This window comes from Anomalospiza imberbis, chromosome 14 (genome assembly GCF_031753505.1).
Source record: "Anomalospiza imberbis isolate Cuckoo-Finch-1a 21T00152 chromosome 14, ASM3175350v1, whole genome shotgun sequence".
Taxonomy (NCBI): domain Eukaryota; kingdom Metazoa; phylum Chordata; class Aves; order Passeriformes; family Viduidae; genus Anomalospiza; species Anomalospiza imberbis.
The window spans coordinates 18791716-18817707 of record NC_089694.1 but is presented as its reverse complement, the minus strand read 5'-3'; the positions used below and the strand labels follow the sequence as shown (position 1 = coordinate 18817707).

At 54.3% G+C, this 25992-nt stretch overlaps 1 protein-coding gene across 6 annotated transcripts in view; it reads right to left on the bottom strand.

Moving 5' to 3' along the window:
* Positions 1-1229: 1229 nt before the first annotated feature.
* The window catches only part of FRMPD3 (FERM and PDZ domain containing 3), a 59023-nt gene continuing 34260 nt past the window's right edge, over positions 1230-25992 (bottom strand). For all 6 annotated transcript variants that reach the window (XM_068205225.1, XM_068205224.1, XM_068205228.1 and 3 more), the window contains 8 exons: positions 24690-24809; positions 24430-24566; positions 23540-23663; positions 22835-22924; positions 21302-21481; positions 11025-11169; positions 5822-6646; positions 1230-5033 (listed from right to left, as the gene is read on the bottom strand). In XM_068205225.1, coding sequence (XP_068061326.1) covers positions 2170-5033; positions 5822-6646; positions 11025-11169; positions 21302-21481; positions 22835-22924; positions 23540-23663; positions 24430-24566; positions 24690-24809 — 4485 coding nt within the window. In that variant the 3' untranslated portion in view covers positions 1230-2169. The remainder of the gene's footprint in view (positions 5034-5821; positions 6647-11024; positions 11170-21301; positions 21482-22834; positions 22925-23539; positions 23664-24429; positions 24567-24689; positions 24810-25992) is intronic.

Here is a 25992-nt window from a genome sequence, read left to right as displayed (position 1 = left end):
CACAGAATTGTTTTGGTTGGAAAAGACTTCTAAGATTATTGAGTCCAACCATTCCCCAAGCACTGCCAAGCGCATCACTAAACCCTGTCTCTAAATGACACAACTAAAGGTCTTTTGAACACCTCCAGGGATGGTGACTCCACCACTTTCCTAGGCAGCCTGTTCCAAAACCTGGCCACCATCAGTGAAGAAAATTTTCTTACATCCAATCTACACTTCCCTTGGCACAACATGAAGCCCTTTCCTCTCATCCTGTCACTTGCTACCTGGGGGAAGAGATCGATCCCCACCTGGCTGCTCCCTCCTGTCAGGAGTTGTACAGAGCCAGAAGGTCCCCCCTGAGCCTTCTTTTCTCCAGGCTGAGCCCCTTTCTCAGCTCCCTCAGCTGCTTCTCATCAGACTTGTGTTCCAGACCCTTCCCCAGCTCCGTTCCCTTCTCTGGCCATGCTCCAGCCCCTCAGTGTCTGTCTTGTTGTGAGGGGCCCAGAGCTGGACACAGGATTTGAGGAGTGGCTTCACCAGTGCCCAGTCAGGGGACAGTCACTGTCCTGGTCCTGCTGGCCACACCACGGCTGGGACAGGCCAGGTGCCATTGACCTCTTGCCCACCTGGGCACACCTGGCTGCCGTTGAGCTGGTGTTGACCAGCACCCCCAGGGCCTTTCCCACCAGGCACTTCCCAGCCCCTCTGCCCCAGCCTGGAGCTGCAGGGGGTTGTTGTGACCCAAGGGCAGGACCTGGCTGACCTTCACACAATTGGCCTCAGCCCATGGACCCAGCCTGTGTAGATCCCTCTGCAGAGCCTTCCTGCCCTCTGCACAATGCTCCCACCCAAACTGGTGTCATCTCTAGACTGACTGAAGGTGTCTACAAAAGACACTAAGCAGGACAGGTCACAGCACTGAGCTCTGGGGAACACCACTGGTGATGACCCCAGCTGGATTGAGCTCCATTCCCCACCACTCTCTGGGGCCCGCCTGCCCATCCATCATCCATCCATCCATCCATCCATCCATCATCCATCCATCCATCCATCCATCCATCCATCATCCATCCATCCATTATCCATCCATCCATCCATCCATCCATCCATCCATCATCCATCCATCCATCCATCCATCCATCCATCATCCATCCATCCATTATCCATCTATCCATCCATCCATCCATCCATCCATCCATCCATCATCCATCCATCCATCCATCCAGTTTCTCCAGGAGAATGCTGAAGAGCACAGTGTTAGATTTTTTACCAAAATCTAGGCAGACAACATCCACAGCCTTTCCTTCACCCACAGAGTCACCCTGTCACAGAAGGAGTTCAGGCTGGTCAAGCAGCACCCGCCTTTCCCCTGTGCTGGCTGGGCCTGATCCCCTGTGTGTGCCATGTGATGGCACTCAAGATCATCTGCTCCGTGACCTTCTTGGCACCGAGGTCGGACTGACAGTCCTGTAGTTCTGTGGATTGTCCCCACTTGCAGGCATTAAGCCCTTGCCTGTGGCACAGGCAGTGCCTGTGCTCAGGACTAGAGCCCTGGGGCCTAAGCTGTGAGAGCAGAGCCCAGTAGGGTGCCCTAGCTCTGTCCCAGCATGATGGCAACCTGCCCCTGCTAGGACTAATTCTCAAGCCCTAACACAGCAGCAGGGACTTGCACCAAGAGATCCCTTCTGCTGCTAATTATGTTGTGTTTGTGGGCCAGGAAGATCCTGGAGGCAGAAGAGTTGTTTACGTGGCAAGACACTGGTTTGGTTCCAGACTGCCTAAGTGAAGCCAGGAGATCTCAGCTCAGCTCCTGATAGCTCACTGGCCCACCACAAACTGAGACAAAGGTCTGCACGAGCGAGGCCCAGAGGCCCATGGAACCAAACTGGTGTGGAGATGGGGTGCCTGTACCTCCCAAGTACTGTCACCAACAAGCCAGTGTGGGAGAACAAGCAGAGAAGCTGCTTGAGCCCCTGGGCCAGCTGATTGCACAGCTTGTGACAGGGCATGAATTCACCCTTCAAACCCATCACCAACACAACCATCCATTCTGCAGAGATCAAAGAGTGTCTTGGCTATCGCAAACCCTGGCAAACGTGGGCCTGCAGACATCGCATCCTCACCAGACCTGTGAGATTTGAGGGCATGGCCTGGCACACACTGCCTTGTTGGTCTTCACAGCTGGCTTTACTTATTGATCAACGTCTTTAGGGAGCGTGTAAGAGTGCTCATGACAGTGGCGACCGTGGCTGACTGGCGGGCGAGCTGCTCCACAGTCTGCTGGTGGCTCAGCGTTCTGGCCGTGGACTCCTCGGCAGCCTTCAGGAGGAAGGTGTAGTTTCTCACCACCTCCTCCACCTTCGTCAGCAGCTCTTGGCGCTGGGACTCTGAGCGCACGACATACACCAGCCTCACAAAGGTCTCGATGAGGCTGCTTAGCACCTGGAAGCTGCTTGTGATGGCGGAGAGCATGTGGGTAGGACTCTTGTCGACGGCGGCCACGCGGCGGCAGGACGCCCGGAACTCCTTGAACTTGAGGGCCAGCTCCTGCTTGTACTCAGCCAGCTGGGAGATGTAGGGTTTGCAGTCCCGGACCTCAGGACTCAGCACACACTGCCTCAGGATGGTCAGGAGCTCGTTGGTATCCAGCTGCACCTGCAGAAACCCATTGGGAAAGCTGTAGGCATGGCCTCGAAGGGTGTTGATCTTTGCCAAGCTCCCCTCAAAACTGGAGGTCCTTAAATCTATTTCCTGGGTCTGGCTCTCATTGGGACTGCTGCAGGCTGTTGCATCTAGGACCTGAAGAGTCCTGCTCATGACTGGGACCATCTGATTGTCCAGCTTCATTCCCGGGAGTATCTGCATGGGGATAGAATAGGACAGCTCATCCTTCTCGCTCCCATCATCTGCAACATCGCATTTTCTGTAGTAGAAGCAGTACCGGATGGAGCAGCACTTCTCATCCTCCATGTCTTCATCCCGCAGCTCAGCAGGACTTGGGTACATCTCCTCCTGGACAGAGAACACTGCTGAACCCTTCTGGTTCTTTTTGTCCTGTGCTATCTGGACATAAGAGGGGTCAGCCACTCCAGAGGCTTCCTGGATTTTGCTCTTCAGAACAGGACAGAGGATGCTGGGCTCAGGCTCTTTCTGGGGGCCTTTCTGCTTGGTTGTGTAGATGTTCTGGTAGACGTCAGAGGACAAGGATGTCCTATCAGTCTTGTCTATTTCACTAACACTGTAGCGACGCAAGAGCTTCCTGTAGTGGGGTGCACCCATGCACTCCCCTCGGGAGGTGCACGTTGTCAAACAGGACATGTCGTTCTCTGGATCTGACCGGTTGTCTCTGGACTCTAAACTTGTGGATCGTATCCGTTTGCCTTTGGAAGGGCTGCTCATGCTGGTCAGCCTAATGGCTTCTACCTCCTTCTGGTCATCTGCATCTTTATCCCTGCCTTGCCTCTCCACTTCTGGTATCACCAGCTGGTTGGGGGGTGGCCTCATTCCCCTGCAAATCCGCTTGCAGTCACAGCTACGCCTTTGCTCCCTGGACATCCCTGGGACTTTTTGCACAGGACTGCTCCTCAGCTGGCAGCTGCAGCGCCCAGGGGCAGGTGGGTGCAGATACTCCTGTGGTGGGAGGTCACCTTTGCTCTTTGGCTTGAGCAGCTCTTCAAGGAATTCCAGCTCATACTGCTTCACCTTCTGCAGCTGGGCCTGCCGCTCATCTGTCTCCTTCTTCAGCCGGGTGGGAAATGTTGCAGAGAACAGGTTCCTAAGCCTGAAGGGAGCTTTTGGGGCTTTGGGTTTAGCTGGGACATCAGCATCTTGTTGGGTTATCTCCAGCACTTTTTCTACTTTTTTGGAAGGCACAGTGCTAATCTGCAGGCTCTCGGATCTGGGCATCAGCTGGATTGGCCCTTTGGCTTCCTCACTGGTGCTTCTGAAAGTGCTACCAGGTGATGGAGAGTGCACATTGCTGCTCTCAGCTTTTAAGATTTTGGCCGAGCTTTCCTGTTGTATTTTCTGTCCTTGGTTTGAAGGAGCTGTGTGTTTCTGCAAGACGAGGCTTATGGCTTCCCCACCTGCCTTCTGACCTGTCTCTCCACTTGCAGCTTTTCCTGGAGCATCTCTACTCACTTTATGCTGGTAGCTTTTAGAGGCAAAAGTCTTACTGGACATCATTTCCTCGCCTGCTGAGGTGAGGTGGAAAGCTTCAGCCTGACTGCCAGGAGCTTCCTTAGGACTTGGAGAAACTTCACAGTGCTGCTGCAGAGAGACTTGCTGCTGCTGCTGACAGTTGCATAATGTCTCTGCAGTTTGTGGACCTCCTTTAAGTGTCAAAGGCTTGCTGCTGGCTGATGCACAGCTGCTGGTACCATTCATGTTCTGTTCTTCTTTTAAGGCTGATACCACTTGGGGAGCTGAGGCTTTTGCATTTGCCACCTGCTGCAGAGCAGCTGAAACGATGGCTGAAGTTACACTGCTTTTCTGATCCAGGAGGAGCTTGGAGCTCGGCTTCTCCTCTTTGGGCATCTTCTCTTGTAGATCCTGTGCCTGCTCCCTGCTTGGGGCTGCTGTGGCATGCAGAGATACCTCAAAGGCAGCTTTTGTGTGACCTGCACCTTTGCACTCAGAGCTTGGCACTGAAGCCCCCTTGCTCTGCTCACTAAGCTGAGGGGTCAGCCCCGGCTGGGCAGCTGAGGTGCAGCTCTGCTCCCCATGCTGCTGCTCCTGCTTGCTCTTGCAGTTGGGAAGGCTGGGATTTTGGGTAGAGAAGGCTGGCTTCAGTGAAGGGCTTGGGTCCTGGCGGTTCAGGGGGTAGGGTGAGGTGAGAACAGCCTGGGCAGCACAGCTCTGGATTCGGAAAGGCAAGTCCTTCCTGGCCAGGAAGTTTTCTTTGTTGATGTGTTGGGTGAGGAAGTAGGCTGCGTTCTGATGCTGCTTCATAGCAGAGACCATCTCCGAGACATCGGTCAGCTCTGAGGAGTTCGTTTCGTGGCCAGAGTCCAAGGATGACTCAGGAGTGATGGCAGCCAGGACAATGAGACCTGAGGAGGGACACAAAGAAAACCCCACAACAACCCTCACACCACAGTGCTGTGTGGAGGAGAGGGGAACTCCTTGTGGCAGGAGGGTCCCAGGAATGCAGGGCACCTTGGAGAAACTTCTGCGACTTCTCACAACTAACAGTTAAGGCTTGTAAGGGAAATCACTTTGTCAGCATTGAGCTGGCTTGATAGCTCAATTCAGCAAGAGCTTCTGGCCCAGGAAAAGATCCTGTGAAGCTTTCCATTGTTGGTGGTAGCAGAGCTATAGGGACGTCTCTGGCACAAGAAGGAAAATTGGGCAACAGGTACTCTGAGTAGGGCAACCAAGGTGGGAAGAGGGACAAAGGACTGTGCTGCCAGCAGGCTGGTCCCAGAGTCACCCATCTGGCAGCAGGTTTGCCTTGTGAAGGGCTCACACACTGCAAAACCTGTGTGGGAACCTGCAAAGACCAACGGCCAAAGGTCCCAGCTGAGTGGGGTCACAGTGGGGAGGAACTCATGCTCAAAGTACTGGTTAGAGACTCGCCCCAGCATCGTGGCATACAGCAGATAAGGGATAAACCAAGATACTCCTTCAGCCTCTGTCAGGAAGAGGAGTCCCACCCCAGCTTCTTAGAAATCTTCTGAGCAGCAAATTGGCTGCTCCTGCTACAGCCTGCTGCCACAACTTAGTTTTCACCAGAAGCTGCTTCACAGTCACTTACAAGATGGGAGGAGACTAAAGGGAAGGATGTACAGTAGGAAAGAAAAGCTATAGGGGAAAAAGGGAGTCACAGCCACTAAAATACCTGCTGTCTGCTGTGGAGGGGGATGTGGACAATCCTCTGAAGCAGCCAGGGCTTCCAGTGCCTGCAGGGTGGACACCAGGGCATCATCCAGCTCTTGGGCATGGTCTCGGACCGTGCGTGGCTGCACGCTGTCAATCAGAGTGACCGGGATCTCGTCGTAGAGGATGCCACAGAGGTGCCGGCCCTGCTCCTGGCTCTGGGCAGCTGCCCGGCGCTTGGGGTCGTCCTCGTCGGAGCTGTTGTCTCGGAAGCCAGGAGGGGGGGCGGCGATGGCGGGGAGCAGGGATGTTGTCTCGTCTTCTTCCTCGTCATTATTCCCAGGAGGGGGAAGCGACATCAAGTCCACCATGTTGTCGCGGGTGCTGCCAGGCTTGCCCCCTGTGCCCGATGCCAGCCGGCTCTTGATCTTGGCTTGGCAGGACTCGCAGTAGAAGTGGGAGGCGTCGCTGCGCAGGTGGGTGTCTATGGTGTGTGCCCTGGCCCTGCTGGCGTGCCTGTCTTGCTCAAGGCCATCCGGGTCACACTCCTTAGCTACCCCGTTGTAGCCTTGGCCAGAGCTTTTGGAAGTGGGGTCAGATTTGGTCCTGGGACGAGTTTCCTCAAAAAAAATCAGGTTTTCATTGATATCCGTCCCATTCTCTCTTTCCTTCCTCTGCTCTCGCATGTGCAGGTAGCAGAAGCGGATGAGCTCCGAGTCCGAAGCCCTGGTGGCAGAAGCCCCGGCTGCTCCGGTGACAGTGGCAGAGCCACCCACCAGCCCATTCTCTTTCTTTCCCATGTGCCCTGCCGTGGCAGGCCGGTGGAAGTTGTGTGCGTTGATGTAATCTAAACCAAAACCACAACAGGCACATTAGCAGCAGAACTCGGATGAAGGGAAAACAGTGGGGAAGCTCCTGCTCACCCTGGAGAAGCACCCGCGTGCTCTCTGCCCTCCAGCCCGCAGCATGCAGCTCTGCAGTGGGACACCCATGCTCCCTGCAGCACAGTCAGGCCACCTGGCTGGTCCTTTGGAAAACCTGCTGGGCCTGTGTGCCAGGAATGAGGGTAGGAGAAACGTCCTGCACCACAGAAGGAGCTGGAAGGGACATTTCAAGGCCATCTGGTGCAATCCCCCTGCAGTGAACAGGGACACCAACTAGATCAGGTTGCTCAGAGCCATGTCCAACATTCAAGGAAATCTTGAATGTTTCCAGGGATGGAAACCTGTGCCTACACCTCACTACTCTCATCATAAAACCCTTCCTCCGTGTATCTAATCTGAATCTACTCTCTTTCAGTTTAAAACCACCGCCCCTTGTCCTATAGCTACAAGCCCTATTAAAAAGCCTCCCTGGAGCCTTCTCTTCTCAAGACTATAACTTCCAACTCTCTCACCTAGGAGAGGTGCTCCAGCACTCTGGTCATCTTCATGGCCTCCTCTGGACTCGCTCCAACAGGTCCATGTCCTTCCTGTGCTGAGGACCCCAGAGCTGGAGGCAGCACTGCGGGTGGGGCCTCACCAGAGTGGAGCAGAGGAGCAGAATCCTCTCCCTTGACCTGCTGGTCATGCTGCTTTTTGGGCAGCCCAGGACACACTTGGCTTTCTGGGCTGTGAGCTCATGCTGCCAGCTCGTATCCAGCCTCTCATCCCCCAGCACCTCCAAGTCCTCAGCAGGGGCTGCTCTGCATCTGTTCATCCCCCATCCTGGATCAATAGTGGGGTTGCCCCGACCCAGCTGCAGCACCTTGTATTGGCCTTGTTGAACCTCATGGGATTCCCATGGGCCACTGCTGGAGCTTGTCCAGGTCCCTCTGGCTGTCCCTCTGTCTGTCCCTCTGTCCCTCAGGCATTTCAACTGAACGACTCAGCTTGGTGTCATCTGCAAACTTGCTGAGGGTGCTCTCAATCCACTGTGTCCTTGATGAGGACATGAAACAGTCCTGGTCCCAGGACAGGCCCCTGAGCTTGATCTCTCTGCTGGGGGCAGGGCTGGGCAGAGCCAGAGGAGGGCTGGCCAGCACAGCTGACACTGGGACACGGGGATGTGGGTGCTGCATCACTGATCCACCAGCTGTGTCCAGAGGGCAGCAGGAGCAGCCTAACTGCTCTGACAAGGACCTCCAGCCTCAGCCTGCCAGCTCACAAGCTGTATGGCAAGAAGGAATTGTTGCCATTTTTGGGTAATGTTGGCCACACCAAGCAGTGCTCCTCAGGAGACTACTAAAAGTGGAGTAATATTGCCTTTTGGGGAGACATCCACTGTAGTTTGGCTGTGTTCCAGTGACAGACACCCCCCAGCCCCTTGTCCCTCGCTGCCTGTGATCCGTGCCTTATTTCTATCTGGCTGACAGCTATTGCATCAGGCTGGCTATAACAGAGCCCGTTGCTCTTGCTGTTAAGTATCTCCCAGTGGCAGCCTCCCCTTGTTCCCTTGTGCAGGGAAAGTGGCTGAAATACAACTTGAATTTCTGGCCAGAGGTCCATCCCTCAGGAGGGGCATCTGTCTGCATTGCGGCTTGGATTGTGCAGCTGTGCGGAGAGCGGCTGCCGGGGGATACAGGTTCTGTCTGACCAAGGGTAAATTAAATCAAATAAATCCTAATTAAATTCATTAGCTTAACAAATTGGACAATTTGTCTCCCCAAACACATGTTTGTATTATACTGTTCATCACCTGCAATGCTAAAATCCCAATAAAAACAAAATCTCTTTGATGCCTGGCCGTGGCAGCGCTCAGAAATGACAGCTGTGTGAGAGAGCACAAGGCTGCTGGAGCTGGGGACGTGTGGGCTGTAGAAGGGTGGCAAAGGCTGAGGCAGAGGCTTGCTGGCTGCCCGTGCCAAGCTAAGGCATGCTGCTGGATGGGGCCAAGCCCCAAAAATCCAAAATCCAGCTGCTGCATGCTCAGGAAAAAGAAAACTTCCTGACAAGGAGCTGAGAGAGCAACTAAGGGCACAGAGCTTCTTGGAAGATGATGGCTGATGGTGAGAGTGGGGAGAAGAAGGGACAGGGAGGTGAATCACCTGTGTAGCTCCAGCGTGGCACAATGGAGGGCAAAGCTCTGGCATATGGCTCCGCAGGGAAATGCAGAGAGATGGATCTAAGTGACAACATCCAGACAGCGTGTGCATTTCTAAAAATGTCTGCTGTTCAGCAGGAGGCTCTAATGGGCCTCAGGGAAGATGGATGTGCTCTTCTAGGTAAAAGCATGGGCCAAGGCTTGATTTTACATTTAAGATTCTGGCACAGTCTGCCTGCAGCCTGGGAAGTCTGGGCTAACTTAATTCATCCCAGTGGGGCTCTCTCCTGCAAGGATGTGCTAATGATCAGCAGTCGCTGCTCCCTGTGATCCGTCCAGCTCTGACAGCTCAGCCCGAGCCCTGTGGAGAGCAGACTGTTTCCCCAGCACACCCTAAATCCACTCCTTCTGAAGGGTGCCTGAGCGGCTGGGCTGAGTGCACTGGGTCTGCAAGGGAACTGCTCCACTCCACTGGTCACAGAGGTTTTCACCGCACCCAGGAGGATGGACAGGCCATCCAGAGAGGGGCTGGCACAGAGCCATCGCTGTCCTGCCCACACTGTGACTCCCTCTCACGCTCACTCCTGCCCCTGCAGAGTTACATTGGTTACTTGAGACTGTCAAGAACAGGGCAAAATCTACAACTCTTTTTGGCAGAGGTTTGGACCAAGGCCCTGAAGCAAAATCTCAGGAAAAAATTCTGGCTATTGTCACAGTAGCTAGAATGTGGAAAAATACCACTTGCACATGCTGAGACATCCCTGAGAGGCCAGGAACTGTGGGTGCTGCCAGCCTCCTTCCAAGCCCTCGGGTGTGGGGTGCTCTCCACTTCTCTGAGCTCCCACAGCCATGTGCCCCATGTGTCCCTGTAGCCCATATCACGGTGGCATGAGCCAGGGAAGGAGCACTCTGATGACAGTTAAACCAGTTCAGTTGCAAACACCCTCTGCTCACAGCAAAATGTGATTAAAGACATTTCCATAGGGCAACCAGGGCAGAGCACAGTGACAGCTGTCAGTCAGAGGCACAGAGGAAGAAAGGAGAGGAAACTGCTTATACTTACACCAAAATCACCTGCCAGGCCTTTTCTGGATTCACTGAGGTTGCTGCAGATGCTTTCCTGATCCCTCTTGTGAGTGTGTCCTCCCACATGTGCCAAATCTACGTTTGGGTGCATTCCTCAAAGGCACCAAGTGCTTTCCCAAGGACCCCATGAGCTCTCTGCACTCCTCCCACCTCCCCAAGCCAGGCCCATCCTGAGAAGGGAGTTTTGACACTGGCAGCTAAACTGAGGACTTGTCGCTGCTCTCTGGAGCTGCAGTGTCACTTGGGAGGTCTGGGAGTGACCTTCCAGAGGCAGCTGGATTGGTATTTTGCCCATCTCCAGTCACCGAACCCGTATTTTATATTTCCTAAAGAAAATATATTGGATGTGAACGCCTGGATGGAACAGCAGCATGTAGTTCATGGTTTGTAGCTCTTGTTTGAAATCACTCTTGAGAATCACTGCTCTTTTTGCAGGGTGACTCACACCTCCAATCCATCCTTAAGGGCCAGCATTGGTGCCTGTTGGGATGGAAGCTGCTGCTGTGTCCAGACCAGCCTTCTGCTCCCTGAAAAGCTGGAACAGCCAAGTTGCCTTCCTGATTCAGGAAACCAGCAGAGCAGCTGCTGATTCAGGAAATCACACTCCTGATTCAGGAAATCACGCTCGCAGGGCTGCCCGTGAGGCTCAGACCCCCAGGCTGGGGGCAGCAGTGTCAGAGGCAGCAGGAATGCAGCCCCCTGAGCTCACACACTCAGGTGGGTCCCTGGAGCAGGATGCCAGCCAGGGAATGTGTGCTGCATCCCTGCAGCAGTGCACAGGCTGCTCTGTGAGGACCCGGCGTGTGGCTGGCAGCTTTACAGGTCTTCTCAAACGGCAGCTCCTGGAGCTGCTCCAGGAGCTGCCACGACAACTCACAGGGAGTGCTTAGGGCCTGAGCTGATACCACAAGTCATTTTGGCTGATCCAAAATGAGGACCTGTCTACCTGCTCCCTGCTTTCTGGCTAAAGAGGGAGTCTGCTGGTTCTCAAGCTGAGTGGGAGCAGAGGGGAGATGTCAGAGAAAGCCTTCCCCTTCCTAATGCTGCAGAGTGCTGAGCACAGGGAGGGGAGGAGGCTGGGGAAGGGGCTGGCACAGAAAGCAGAGGCTGAAACGTACCTGCCTTAATAATCTGAGGCGGGGGTGGCTGGCTGGGGGCCCTGGACAGGATCATCTTCTTGGAGTCCACCAGGAGCCGGCAGTAGCCTGCGATGAGGCAGGCAAAGTTGGTGGCTTCAGGCCACTCCATCAGCAACACCAGCGGCTGGAAGGCAAGAGAGGCAAAGCACATGAGGGCCACTGGCTCAGCTGATGGGGACCAGAGCTCCACAGGGGCTGTGCTGGGTCCTGCACTGGTGGAACTGGTGAGCTGCTGGTGCTCCCAGCACTCCCATGTGAAAAACCAGCCAGCTGCACAGCCTTGCTCCAGCTCACCCAACAAATGGCTGTGCACAGGAGAGCATCTGGCTGCAGCTGTGATTCCTGCTTGCTGACTCCCCCGAGGATGAGGGACCCACAACAATGTCCTTCTGATGCTTTGTGTGCTTGTCAGTGCTCTGAGCCCACCTGCAAGCACCTGTTCAACCATCAGGGCTTCGGGAGGAGCACAGGGAGTTTGGGAGTCTCCAGCCGCCAGAGCCCCTCTTTCATTGCAGGCACCGTGTCTCCCTCCCATAAATTAAAACATCTGCTTCCAGCAAGATGCCAAAGGGGCCAAACCCCAATACAGGTTCCCCCAGCCACTGCTCTGAGACTGTGGATCTTATTTAAACCTAACCCTCTGGGAAATAAAATTTGTGCTTAGGAGCAGATGGTGCCTTCCCTTTTAGGAGAGCATTTATTTGCATGCTAAAAAAGATCTTTGCTTTAAAGAGAAATAAAACTCAGACATGATCTGCGTGACACATATAACCTCACAGCACAATCTAGCAGCAGACAGTGTGACTCCCAGTTCCCAGATTGTCCCGAGGAGAAGATCAGCTAGGCCAGGGAAGCAGTTGGGGTGGGATTCACTCTTGCCCACCCAGTGAGGTCCTGTGCACTGCTGGGAGCAGGCTGGGCAGAGCAGTCTGTGTCAGCACAGCTCACTTGAGAGGCGCATGCTCCATCGGAGCCCCCAGCAGTGCTCAGGACAGACCCGTGAGATGGAAGAAAATGACAAGTGCCTTCAACAGTGATGGCAAAGACAGCTCCTGCCCTCACCTACCCCTTGCACAAAGCACCTCCACCTAAAGGACCTTTGTGCCCAGGTACAGGGGTTATCTGAGCCAACTGGGGATGCTGAACTGCTGCTGTCTCAGGCTGCCTGTCCTGCCACGCTCAGCCTCTTGCACACTGAGAGCCCTCCAGGACTCAGAAGAACTCATTTACCACATTCAGGGAACACCAAGGCTGTTTTAAAAAACACTTAAACCTACACAGTGTGAAAAGCATTAAAGCTATTTCGGTTTTCTTGTTTTATAACCACAAGAGGTTTCTGGTACCCACTGACCAGTTTTGTGCTCTGCTAAATATTTGCTGCTGTAAGCCACCAAGGCAATTCTGGCAAAGGAAGGCTCACCTTAGGCCAGAGTGTCACGCTCTGGACCATAACATGCAACAAACTTGGGTGTGCAGCCATCAGCCCTGGGCAGAGCTGCATGAGATCCCCAAGACATGCCAGCCCCTGGCAGATTTCTCCCAGGGCCAGGGTAAAGAAGTTCTCTCTTTGGCTGCTGTGCAGGAAGATAAAGGAGAAGAAATAACTTGATGTGCAGGAGAAGTAGCCTGACAAGTGAATGTGCTCTGCTGAGAGGCTCTACCCCTGCCTGCTTGACAAGGCTCTTTCTGAATCTTGGAAAAAAACCCTGAGATGACACAGATCAAAGGGGAAGTATCAAACCAGAGGGAGAGGAGTGAAGAGATTCTCAACATAGCTCAAAGGAGGCAGGCATGCAGTGGTGGGGAGGTGACACCTCTTAGCCCAGCTCCAGTCTTGACATAAGTGATGAAAGGAAACCATGTGTTCTGTGTATGAAGCATCCTTAAAACAAGTGGCTTCTACACAGGGCTGAGCCCTCCTGGATTTTTCAAGCCATCTGTTGAATGAGGACATATTTGTGCATTTCCCCTGCTCTGTTCTGCAGGGTTTGGAGAGTCAGCAGCAAGGGAGGGAGCAAATCCCAGCGGGAGGGAGGCAATGGCTGATAAACACCCACTGCTGGGAGATTAAACCAAGAGGCCAAGGTGGGCTGGGAATCCCCTTCCAAAAGGAAAACCAGGGCATAGTTTCCACCATGTCTGAATCCCACAGAGGCAGAGTGGCACAGGGTTGTGAACCTTCACTGCCTCCCTGTCAGTGCTCACCATGCAGCCCCCAGGGTAGCCCCAGTGCTCCAGCTGGTGATCAGCATCTCCAAGACCCATTTCCATCTTTCCATCTTTGCTCAGCTACCTCTGCCTCAGGATGCTCCCACCCATCCAGAGATGGGACTGTAGATTCTTGCTGGCAGGACACAGCCCCTGGATCAGTCCTCCTGGAGGGTGACAGGACTGAGATACAACAACCCTGATGTTTCTTGACTACAAATGATACACCAGGGTGCTGGAGCTCCCTACCAGGTCTCCAAGCAAGTCCAGCCTCCAGAATGGCTTCCAGCAATAAATGCATGGCACACAAGAGCTAACTGTGGCACTCTGCTCTGAAAAGGAGGAATCTTAAACCTGATTAACATTACAGCTTAGAAAAGATTACTCTGATATACTGACAGGGGAGCTGCGTGAGAGTTCTTAAATTGTCAAGCATTTAAATATTGTTATTAGGGATTAAATCACTTCAGGTGCAGCTTGGAGCCATCCACCCCTGCTGTGGATGTGTCATCTGCCCATGGCCTGGGACACGGGTCTGTGTCCTGCTCATGGGTTAGGAGCTGTTTACAATGACAGTGATTGTGAGCAAAGCTGCTGCAGTCAGGCTGTGCATCTCCCCTGGCCTTGCTGGCTTCTCTGCTGCTCACTGACAGAGTTCTGGCAGAGGATCTGAGCCTTTCCCACATGGGGTTACAGGACTGACTCTCTCTCTTCCACTCCACTCGGTAGTTTTGCTGAGATTGCAACAGCTCAGCTGCCTTTGAGATGTCCACCCCGCTGCCACATCCCCCTGAAAGTGGCCAGCAGATCTGAAAGTGATTTATGGGGTCAAGAGGCAAAGAGAAAACATGATTGCAGCAGCCTTGTTCTGTTGGGAAATGATTCCACAAAGAGGAGGTATCCGGGGTGGCAGCTAAGGGAGGTGTTATTTTTAGGCACTGGCAACCTTGGCCACCCTGTTCCATGTGGGCAAGGCAAATGTGATGGTGTGGAGACAGCCAGGCACGGGCGAGCTGAGCAAATATTGACACTGTGAACAGGTGCACCAAGCCTTTCCAACTCATGCTGCTGAGGGTTTTAGATGGCAAATTCAGGGCAGCTTTGTGGGGAGCTGCTCTGAACGAGAACAACTCTGAAGAACTGCAGTCTGTGCTTTGGGTTTCCTTGGCTTCTGGCAAACAGGATTCACCTCCTTTCCCTTAGAAACATCCTGCAAGAGGCAGTGAGGGCTCGTGCCTGAGGTCAGGACTGGCCTGGTGCCCACAGGGCTGGGGTTTATTGTGACATCCCTTTATCTCCCTGCAGTTTTTTCAACTTGCTGCTCAATCTCAACCAAACCCAACAAAGAGGTAGCAACCTGGAAGAGCATGAATCTTACTGTTTTCTAAACCCAGGGGTGCAGTAGGGCAGAGACTTATGTGAGCAGCTGGAAGGCAGGGAAGGATGCAGCAGGGGCAAAAGCAGTGCTGTTCCTCTGAGCCCTGCTCCCTGCCCTGGCAGCTCTGTGGCCACAAGGTGCAGAACTTTCTTTCCCAGCTGTTGATCAGGAGGTGATATTGATCACTGATGGGAAACAAGTCATCAACGTGGATAACCCCTGGCTGTCCTCCCAGGCACCTCTGGCCTGTCTCATGCCCACCAGCCCATTCTCTTCCTCATTCTCACAGGCACATTCTTGCTGCTACAGCTTCTCAGTGTCCCCAGGGCTCTGTTTCCTTGGGAGAGCAAAGCAGAAATGTCTGTCTGTGTTTTGTCAGGACAGCTGCACCTTTGGGACGAAAACTCTAAGTTTTACACAGAAGCAAACTTACTGGGATAATCCTACATCTCTAAAAATTGGCCAGACATCAGGTTCCCAGTGGGACGCCAGGTGATGTGCCATCTCTGACCTATAATGTGGCAACATGTAAAGAAGCAAATTTTCACAAGGATGCTCTTCCTACATCTAAATGTGTAATACCAGCCTGAAATTATTGATGGCTTGATCTGTCATGCATAATGGTTTCCTAGATTTTCTAGGCCTCATGAGGAAAGGACACCTTTTCATTCAAAGTTTCCTGCTTGACAGCCAGCCTCTCTGTGAAGGAAAACAAAATATGTTTATACCAGATAGAAGAAATTACTTTTGCATTAGCTTATTAATTATATAGTGATTTTTCTATAATGCCCTGCTTTTAAACAAGATCTCAGTGTTCTTCTGGAGGGTATTTTCTTGCTCAAACAAAGGTCTGTAGGAAATTTTCTGGCTAGGGTTATGTTATATGATTTTAACAGTCCTCATACTGAAATTAATTTATGGCTTGATCTATTCATACTATAACCTCTAAGATTATATGCATTTCCTTTTAATCTCTCGCCTTTATCATGTACTTTGGGTCCTACCCTGCTTCCTTTAATGCAGTGCAGCAGAAAGATGGGAGATGAATTTACATAATTTATGTTCCTTGGTTTACTTGAGGTGCACTGACAAGTTTTTATTTAATAATAGAGGCACCTGGGCCTAACGAGGCAGCAGTCAATTTTTCACTTCTACTTTGACCTTTCCTTCTTTCCCCTGAAGCATTAATAACTCAGTTCTATCAACAGCAGGCTGCTTGTGACAAGGACCACTACTTCCCACTTGTTGATCAATAAGGGCACTGCCTTGGTTAGACCTGCAGGTCTCTCCTTCCTTAGAGGGCTGCATTTTTTGGTTGGCTTTGGGGCTTCTTTTTCTCTTTTTTCCTCCTTTTTTTTCTTTTTTTAATGAACAAATCAAATTTGGCTTTGCAGGCTTGGAAACTCATCCTCTCCACATGTTGTCTGCCTCTTGTGTTTCTTTCATCGTCCCCTGTGTGCCTGCAGGCAGCAATCTGGGTGGTGCTGGAGCTGGGAAGTGCTTCGTTTTGCATCCCAGTGCTTTGCTTTACATCCCATTCCCTTGCCTTACACCCCACTGCAAGCAGGGATCTGCATCTGCCCCTCCCACCCAGGTACCCAGCCAAAGGAAACCTCAATCCCTCCCTCTCTCCCAGGAGATGACGGCGTTTCAGAATGGTTTAATGCAAATAAAGATTAATTTGGTGTAGGGGATCAGAGCTGCGGGCCTGTCATCACTCCAAAGCCTTGCTCTTCCTGTAGGAGAAATCCCAGGGGCTCCAGTCAGTGCTTGCAGGAGCAGGAGGAACGTCAGCCTGGCCTGCCCTGGTGACTTTGATGGGGCTCCCCACTGTTTTCAGACTGGAGTTTGGCAAATACACATCGGGCACCAGCCTCAGCACATCCCTGCCACGATCAGCTGAGCGGAGCACAGCCAGGCCTGGGGCTGGCTCCAGCAGGGAAGGCTCAGAGGGGTCATCATCCATCCCTCGGGAGAGGAAGGGCTCTCCTTCCACGCAGAGAGGACAGGGCTGAACCCCAGCCGTGCACAGCGCTGTTTTTTTCCGGGCAGGCTGGAAGCACGCCCTGGGACACCAACACCACTACCCACATTCCAGGCACAGCAGCAGCAGCCAGGGATCTTTCTGAATTAATTTTTCCTTTGGTTTCCTCTCTCAAGTCTTGATCTCGGCTTAAGCGCCGGCTGGCTGCGGGCCCTGCTGGGAGACCAAAGCCAATTACCCCGATGCCTTTGATTGAATTGTGCCTGGCGAGCAGCCAGTGCTGCGGGCTCCTGCCCCAGAGCCCTGCCTGGGACAGCTCCTCTGCGCCTCTGCTAAGCTGCAGAGCTTGTCCAGGCTCAGGTGATCCACCTGTCCCCCAAGCACCTTCCTTCATTCGCATTCAGAGTGCTTCAGCGGCCTTTTTCCCAATGTCAAGGCTGTTAATGACGAAAAGCCTGGCGGTGTGCAGCTGTGTAAATCAGAAAGGAGAAATGCTCCATTGGAAAAGCCATTTCAGAAAGAACAAACCCTTAGCTCCTGTGGGAGCTACGGAGCTGCACAGCCAGGGGAGCCTGGAGCTGAGCAGCTCCCCCACACCTCCTGCACTGGGGAGCCTGGGGGAGCAGTCACCTCCTGTGCCCCATCCAGGCTGCCAGGCTTGTCCAGGTGCCAGGCAGGAGATGCTGACATTGTCCTTCCTGGGATACTGGGAGGTACAGGAGGACTTTGCAGGTCTGCAGCAGGGAGGAAGGGAGATGCATGCCTGAAGCTCGATTCTGAGCTGGCTCAGAAGCATTGGCCACTCTCTCGTTGGTCCCAGCAGGAGGGGGAAGCCCCTGGGAGATGCAGAGCCCCCTAACCTGGCAAGATGCACTTAATGCATAAAGATCACAGGAGACACCTTGTGCCACCTCCCTGCCCCCAGCAGATGTATGAGCTCCAGAATCAGTGCCCAAACATGAGGAGGAAGAACAGAGACGCTACAGCCCCAGCAGAAAGGAGGATTTGTCAGGTGAGAATGACCACTGAAACCTGCAAAAAGACCACTTGCACCACTGCAGTGCAGCTGGGGATGTGTGGTCCTGCCCCCAGCTGCAGACTGGGAACTTTCTCAGCATTCCCAAGCAGAACTGCTCACTCCTTCCGTGACTGTCGAGACAAAACCTGCTCCTGTCCTCCCTGCAGCTCTCACAGACCTTGCAATGGAACAAAAATCCTTGGAACCAGCAGCAGAAGCCTGGAGGTTTTTGTTCTTCTGTCCCGAGGTTGTGTGGCTCCTCTCTGAGGGGTTCTGTCAGCATTTGCCCCCCTCTTGCCACCGTGGCAAAAATCTAAAGAAGGCAAAGCAGAAGTACCAGCCCTGGGTTTGTATCCCTGGGCTGTTTTAAACAAAAATTGAAGCCCAGAATGGAAAAGCGCCAAAACAAACCAATTAACTACCTAGTGAATAATTCATAAGACAAACAGTATTTCTTTTCCGCCCAAAATAAATGCAAATGGTTTATGATCTCCTCAAGCATGTTTGTTACCTGAAAATCTCCCCCAGCTCCTTCCTAGCAGGTGAGTCTGGGCTGTGGTTGCAGCTCAGCAGCAGATAAGGATGTCTGGACTGTGCTGGCTGGTTTGGTCAGGGTGTTCAGACCGCCCAGCTGATGGCTGCTCCATGACCTGACCCCTTTTTTACCCATCATTTTAACTACACTTAGAAATTCAAGATGGTCTTTCTGCACAAAACCCTAAACCATCATCGACCATCTGTGTTTCCACAGTAACTCAGCGAGCATCTCCTACAGATTCAGGCTGGGAGCTGCCCCAGCACCAGCATCCCATCACAGCAGCAGTGCCAGGCACCAGGGTGAAATAGCCCAGGGGGACATCCCCTCCTACACTGGAGCTCTGACAGGTTCCCAAGGGTGACATGGATTTGACAGGTCTCCAGAGCAGTCAGGACACTACTTTGAGCCCTCTAACAGTTTGCAACTCACAGCAGAAACTGATTTATTTGCAACCTAGGGCTTTAGCCAGTGACACGTTCAGTGCAATGGAATAATTGGAGAGAGCAGATTAGCACCGTGAGGTAATGATCTTTTTGCCTGCTTTTCTTAGCCTGCCTCATCCATCGCTGTCCTGCGTAGGATTAGCATATGCCTCATTTTGGAGTAAACATTCTGCCTTTAAAGCCCAGCCCTTTGGATAATGGCTAAATGAAGACAGATAGCAGCAGCCTCTGCCCTGGCACGGTGCTGTGGAGCCTGCTGAGGGCCATAAATGGGGTGCTTGCTCCATTCCAGGCAGGCAGAGGGGCTTTTGGTGGCCAGAGGCAGCTGCCTGGAGTTTGTCATGGAGATAAAGCCATCGTGCATGCGGACGTGCTTGCAGGAAGTGTGTGAGCAGGCTTACTCCAGTGAGCAGGCTTTTCTCCAGCCTTTGGGGGGCTGGACAGCAGGGTCACAGGGGAAAGTCTGCTCCTGCAGCAGGAAAGGGCTGGGGGAGGTACAGAGTGGATTGCTGCCACGGGGAATGGCTGTGGGGAGCAGTGCTGCAGGATCTGTGGACAAGCTGCGTGGGAATTGCCACCTAATTCAGAGCAGATGGATGCCAGCATCACCTAAGCCTCCAGAGCATCTGTCCCTCCTGTGGCCAGTCTGTGTGGGGGGAACGGTGCTCTCTTCCACACCAGGGAGAGGAGGTCAGCAGCACCCCAAGAGCTCAGTGCCATGGAGCTAGGTGACGGTGGGGACAGCCATGCTCAGAGCACTCACAGTGAGCCACGAGCAGTAACAGGGTCATGAGCAGCCTGTTATTAATGCATTAATGTGGTGATTTTATACACACAAATCCAAGGGGCGTGGGCAGCAGGAGGAACCTGCAGGGTTACTCGTGGTGCAGCCCCTGGTTATTCCTGCTCTGTAAGGAGTAAATGGATGGATTCCTGCACAGCCCAGGTAGCTGGAGGGGCTAGGCAAGGAGGGCTTCCACCTCTCCATGCTGCAGCAGGGGAGGGTGAGGGCTTTGAAGGGTTAGAACAGACACAGCAGGACACCAAGGCTTTAACTGCACAACAACTGACCTCGGTGGGATGCAGAAGAGGGAATGTTAAAAATGTTACAGTTGACCAAATACCCACTTGGATTAGGAATGCAAAAAAAGGGCTTTGTCGATGAGGCTGTGGAGGGGAGAGCTGAAGCAGAGGGGATGAGGATTAGCACAGCTCTGGCAGAGGCTACTGGAGTGTTACTGCAGGTTAGCAGAGCTGCTGGACCAGGCACAGTGGCAGCAGGAAAACAGACTTGGAGGAATTAATGAGCTGGGTGGGAGAAAGTACAAAAATCCACCAGGACAGGAGGCAGCAGGAGAATCCTAAACAAATCCACCGTGATTACAGCTGTGAGACTACGACTGAAGCAGTGCAAAGAAAGGGCTGCAGAGAGGGCTGAGGCTTTGAGGCCTTCCAGGAGATGAAACACAGAGACAGCTAGCAAAGCAGCTCAGCTTCATCAGTCTCGGGGGGAAAAGGGATGGATGCAGGGGCAGGAAAGCTGACCCACAGCCAAAGGCTCAGAGGGCTTGTGCAGCAGCACCTCCCTGCCCCACAGAGTCCTGGCCCCACTGTGCCAGGCAGTCTCTCCAAGCACTGCTCCTGACTGATTAACTCCAAAGTCAATCCTAACTCTGTCCTGTTGAATTCAAAGTGGGAGGAGAGGAGAAAACTTGGCATTTACCTATGAGATCTCTGCCTCTCAGCTGTCCTTCCCCATGGGGCAGGGAGGCAGTGACACCGAGGATGCCCTGGAGACACACACAGCTATGTGCCTTTGCGTCTGTCAGGGCCATGTCCCAGCTTGTTAAAAACCTGACCAAAGGCCAAGGGAAGTTCTCTTTAGGATCTTGTGGCTGCTGCACCAGGCACCAAAGAAGGAAATAAAGATCTTACTGTGCTGCTGACCCTTTTCTTGGAGGGTTTGGGACCCATGAGGAGGGGTGGCAGGGGCTGACCACAGGGATTGACTATCAGAACCAGCACCGCACTACACAACAACAGCAGGAGATGGGGGATGACAACACACAGGGCACAGGAGGGCATGCCAAGGAGTGCTCTGGGGGCTGAAGGGGAGGATAACAGGGGCAGCTGGCAAGGTACCCAGGGGGTGGCTGCTGGGCCAGGGACACACAGCCAACTGTGCTCACACCGAGCCCAACACCTTCTTCCCATCATTTCCACTTCATTCAACAATCCTGCCTGGCTTGACAAGTTCCACAAGTGCTACTAATGCATGAAACCTCCCAGTCCCCTCCAGTAGCTGCACCCAGCCCAGCTATGGCCACATACTGCTGCTCTCCATCCCTGAGCAGAGGTGAGGTGCTGTCCTGCCTCCAAAGGGTCCTGCTACCTGCCTGGCCTGTGTCACCCCCATCTGCCCCGAGGATCCTGCTTGAACCATTAGGTAGGTGTTCGGGTCATGGCCAGAAGGCCACCGTGCCTGCCCTGTGGCCCTCAGCGGCCATCCCTGCCTGTATGGCACAAGGAGTCAGACCAGCAGGGGAGATGCTGCACGCCCTGGAGGGAAAGGAGTTTTGGAGGCTCTAGGAATCCCAAGCAGATTCTCCAGCACACAGCTGTGACGTGAATCCCCTCAAAGGCTGGCCCCAAACCCCCAGCCTCATCTCCACGGCACCCATGCCTACCTTGGCATCCAGGATGCTCGTCTCCACCCGGGCCACCCCCTGGTTCTCCCTGAACAGCTGGATCTTGCTGACCTTGCTGAACTCTGACAGCACCGTGGTGAGGTTGGTCTTCAGGTCAATGACGTGGCTGATGCCGTGCCGGGGTCCCACCAGCAGAGTGGTGGCTGCCTGCTTCTCATCCTGGTGGCACAGGCACATGGAGAGAGAGAGAGACAGACAGGCAGGGGTGAACAAACACACCCTGGCGTGGCACAGGCTGCACCTGGCTCTCTCCATGGAGCCAAGCCTCAATGCTGGCAGCCTGGTCAGCTCCAGGATGGCTTTTGTAGAGCAGTAGGTAAGGCTGGTGCCACCAACCTGCCTCCCTGAGCCCCTTTGCAGAGCTGGGAGTGGTGTGCAGGATGCCAAGGCTATTTAAAAGTAAAGCTCTGAACTGACTGTCCACATGAAATATTCAGGCTCACTGGGGTCACTACACTAAAGTAAGTGTGTTACAAATCTGTCTGATCTGACATTGCCTCTGAGAGAAGGAAGCAAGGGAGGGACTGAATGTATTTCTGAAAAGAAGACCAAAGTCTTGACTGGAAATCGGGATGTTTCTTGCTTTGGTCTAAAAGGATGCTTCAAGCCAGGTGTGGAGGGGAAGAGGAGCTGGGCAGACCATTGCAGAAGATAATAAGGGAATACTTTTTACCACTTCAACACAGTTCAACTCACAGGCTGGCTCAGAAGCATTGCTTTGGTGTCAGAGATAAAAAAAATGCTGTCCACTCAGGCAGTGCCAGGGGCAGGCTCTGACTGCTCTGCTGTGGCACCAAGCAGACACCACGAGGTTGTGCCTGCACTGATTTCCTGCAGGCAGCCCTTTGAGCTGTGAGGTGAGGGGCAGAGCAGACCAAAGGCTGCCAGAGATGGAACCCAGTAGGCAAAGCACTGAAAGCCAGGGAAGTGCTGAGACCACAGGTGAGGGTAAAGGGAAGGATGGCAGAGAGGTGACACCTCCATGGGGACCTCTGGGGAGGAGGTGGAGTGAGAGGGATGAAAGGTGAGCCAGGTCCTGTTTGGGCTGGTAGCTTTCCTCCTGCTGAGGTGGTTTGGGTGAGCAGTGGAGATGAAGGATCACTGTGGTAGTGACCAGGCTGCAGCACCTGTGACAGGGCAGCAAGCCCAGCTGTGGGCAAACAGGGAACACAGTGGTCTTTTCCAGGAGCTGCCCTCCTCCGGGACGGATGGCAGGGTGTGCCAGGGCACAATCGAGCTACAAACACATGCCTGAAACTCCTCCAGCTTCTCAGAGCAGGTCATCTTGCTGCCCCACAGGCTGGCAGGAGCAGGGCAGATCCTGATCCTGCAGAGCTGAAAACACGACCTGCTGACAGCAGAGGCTCCAAGGCTTTCTGGGTGGGCTTGGAGCTCAGCAGGGCAGAGCAAGAGACTGAGGGAAGTGATTTCTGTGGGAGCCACGTGTTCCCTGGCTGCCCCCAGCACACACTCAGGAGCAGAAACCTCCCAGCCCAGCCTGAATTACCGTACCAGTCCCACCGTGTTGAAGAGAACCCCAGCGAAGGTCGGCAGCTCGTTCAGGATCCTCAGGTACTGCAGCTTTGCCTGGGCTGTGGAGACCTGACCAAACACCACACGGGTGATCACTGTGAGCACGGGGGGAAGCGATGCAGGAGGCTGGGGCAGACTCGGGGGCTCTCGGGTAGGGGTGCACAGCCAGTTGTCAGGCAGCTCCGGGCGTGGGCTGTGCTGGCAGCGAGTCTGAGTGGTGGGTGAGGGCAGTTTCCACTCCCCTGCCATCCTGGGCAGCTGTTGGGAGGTAACTCAGAGCAGAGGCACAGCCGGGAAGGAGCCCCGGTGCTTGGTGTATAACCCCCCTGAGGTGTACAACCCCCCTCCCTCCCTGTGAAGGCTGCAGGGACCAGGGCGATGGCTCAGTCACTGCCTCCAGAGCTTTGCAAGCCCAGAAGCAGCGATGACAAGGAGCTGATGTGTGCCACTTCAGCCAAGCCTCAGCTGATCTCAGCCCTGATCCTCGCTGCACCCCTGCAATCCACACCAGCTCTTGAAGGCGGATTCAGGAGAGAGACTGTCTACCTGGCTGTCTGGGCTTTATCTCCCATCCCAGGGGATTTAATAACGGGAGTCCCCGAGGAGCTGGGGACAACAGGCTGGGGTGGGGGGCAGGCTGTCACCCCACCAGCCCTGAACAGGGACTCTGTGGGCTGGGCTCACCTTGGTGCCGCCAGGCTGGTGCTGGTGGGCTTTGAGCTGCTGCGAGAGGGATTTCCGAAGGCTCTTCTCTTTGATGAGCTGCAGGAGCGAGGGGGGCAGGAAGGGCTCCAGGCCCCACTCCTTCCTGTGGAGAGGGAAGCCTGCATGAGCTGCCAGCTCGGAGACACTGCCAGCGAGCAGAGAGGGACAGAAAACTGTCCCAGAGCATCCTCCTGCCGTCAGAGGGAGCTGGAGCCACACCAGCATTCCTCGGCGCCACAGCCGGAGCAGCAGCAGCCCCCTCGGGTCCCGAGGGGAATGGGACCCCAGGCTGGTGACACAGCTACCAGCTTCAGCCTGGGGAACAGCAGTGCCACGCTCTGCAGCAGACCCCGGCTCCCACTCACCTTCATGTAAGCTTAGGGGATGCAGGGCAAATTCCCAAACCTCTTATGGGGTCCTCTTGGGGTGACCCTTCCCTCCTTCCTCCCTGCGCCAACTGGGCAAGGCCAGCTGCACAGGTGGGCTGGGTATGGGTTTAGGTCCCCCAGGAGGCACAGGAGGGCTAAGCCAGCATTTAGTGACAGGCTGAGGCAGCCACAGAGCCTTCTCCTTGCCTTGGATGCAGGCAGAAAATCAGCCCGGGTTCCCATGGAAATGATCCTGGGCTGACAGCAAATGTCCCCAGCCCTGGCTGCTGCATGTCAGTGTGAGGGGGTCTTACACAGCCCCATGGTGGGACCAGGGGCTGGCTGTCACTGCTGCCAAGCCCCTGAGCCACCACCCAGCTTGGGGGGCTCTCAGGGCATCTCATGCTCTGCACCCCGAAACATTTCTGTGACACAGGGACACAGGGAAGGGACAACAAAGGAGGGCTGTGTGGAAGCCTGGGGACAGGGAGGAGGACTCACTCCACATTCTTGAGGGAGACCTTCTGGCTGGGGCGGGTGGCTGAGACAGTGATGTAGATGTGGAGGGCAGCCAGCCCCAGCAGCATCTCTGGCTTGGGGTCTGTGCCGAAGCGCTCTTTGATCACATCGTTGCGGCTCTGCAGAAGGGAGAAGAGGTGTCCTCAGACAGGGACAGGGCACTGCCACCTGAGGGGTGCTGCCACAGGGCTCAGCCTTGGCAGACCTGTGGGCAACGAGCTCCAGCAGCTCCCAGTCCCTACCTGGATGTACAGGTACTCGAAAGCTGCAGGGTCCCGGCGCAGCAGCTCCACTGGGTCCTTGGGGAAGAAGCTCACACGGAAGAGGCATCTCATGCCGTGGTAGTGTGTTCTTTGCACAACCTGGCAGGAGCAGAGGGGAGCAGTGAGCCCAGGAACCACTGGCTGAAGGGCACGAGATGCCCTCTCCTCTCTTCTGGCATTCTATTTCATTTCTCTCCTCCATGCACCACCTTGCATCCCAGCAACGTCCCAGCCTTCCTTGGTGTGACAGCTTTGCCTGGTGCTGTAGGGTTTATGCCCCTTAGGCTAATGTTTGCTGCATGATCCCCATTTTATCCCCGGCTCTGTGCAGTGCCAGCTTATTGCCTCTCCCAGCCAAGGATACTCATGAGTGCTGTCTGCAGCTGCCCAGGCTGGAGCACAGAACAGCTCCATGATGCTGTCAGTGTGGCACAGATAAAACCCTGTCTGTCTCCCTCTCTGGCCACCCTTTTCACCCCTGAGCCTGCAGGACCATGCCAGAGGGAAGGAAAGGCTGTGCCACCCCACAGCACAATCCCAGCCTGTCACAGCACATGTCACATTTGAGATGGCCACAATACACAAAGTATCATCACACAATTTCAGAAGGCTTCAGGTTTCTGCCCATACACAGCAACACCAGACCTCTTCAGAAGGCTGCAAGCATCCACCCTTCCTGTTCTTCAGCCCAGCCTTTTATACCCTCGTGTTCATGCATGGCACTGTGTGCCCTCTGTTCCCTTTGGTGGTTGGTCAGTGCCCCTGGGCACTCCATGGCTCATTGCTGCCAGTGCTGCTCACCTGCTTCTCACAGCTGTGCCCACTGGGGATGAGGCTGGGCCACAGCCCCATCCCGGTGACACAGACTGTGTGCCACACACAGCCCATCCCATCCCAGGGACACGGACTGTGTGCCACACACAGCCCATCCCATCCCAGGGACACAGACTGTGTGCCACACACAGCCCAGCCCATCCCATCCCAGGGACACAGACTGTGTGCCACACACAGCCCATCCCATCCCATCCCAGGGACACAGACTGTGTGCCACACACAGCCCATCCCATCCCAGGGACACAGACTGTGTGCCACACACAGCCCATCCCATCCCATCCCAGGGACACAGACTGTGTGCCACACACAGCCCATCCCATCCCAGGGACACAGACTGTGTGCCACACACAGCCCATCCCATCCCATCCCAGGGACACAGACTGTGTGCCACACACAGCCCAGCCCATCCCAGGGACACAGACTGTGTGCCACACACAGCCCATCCCAT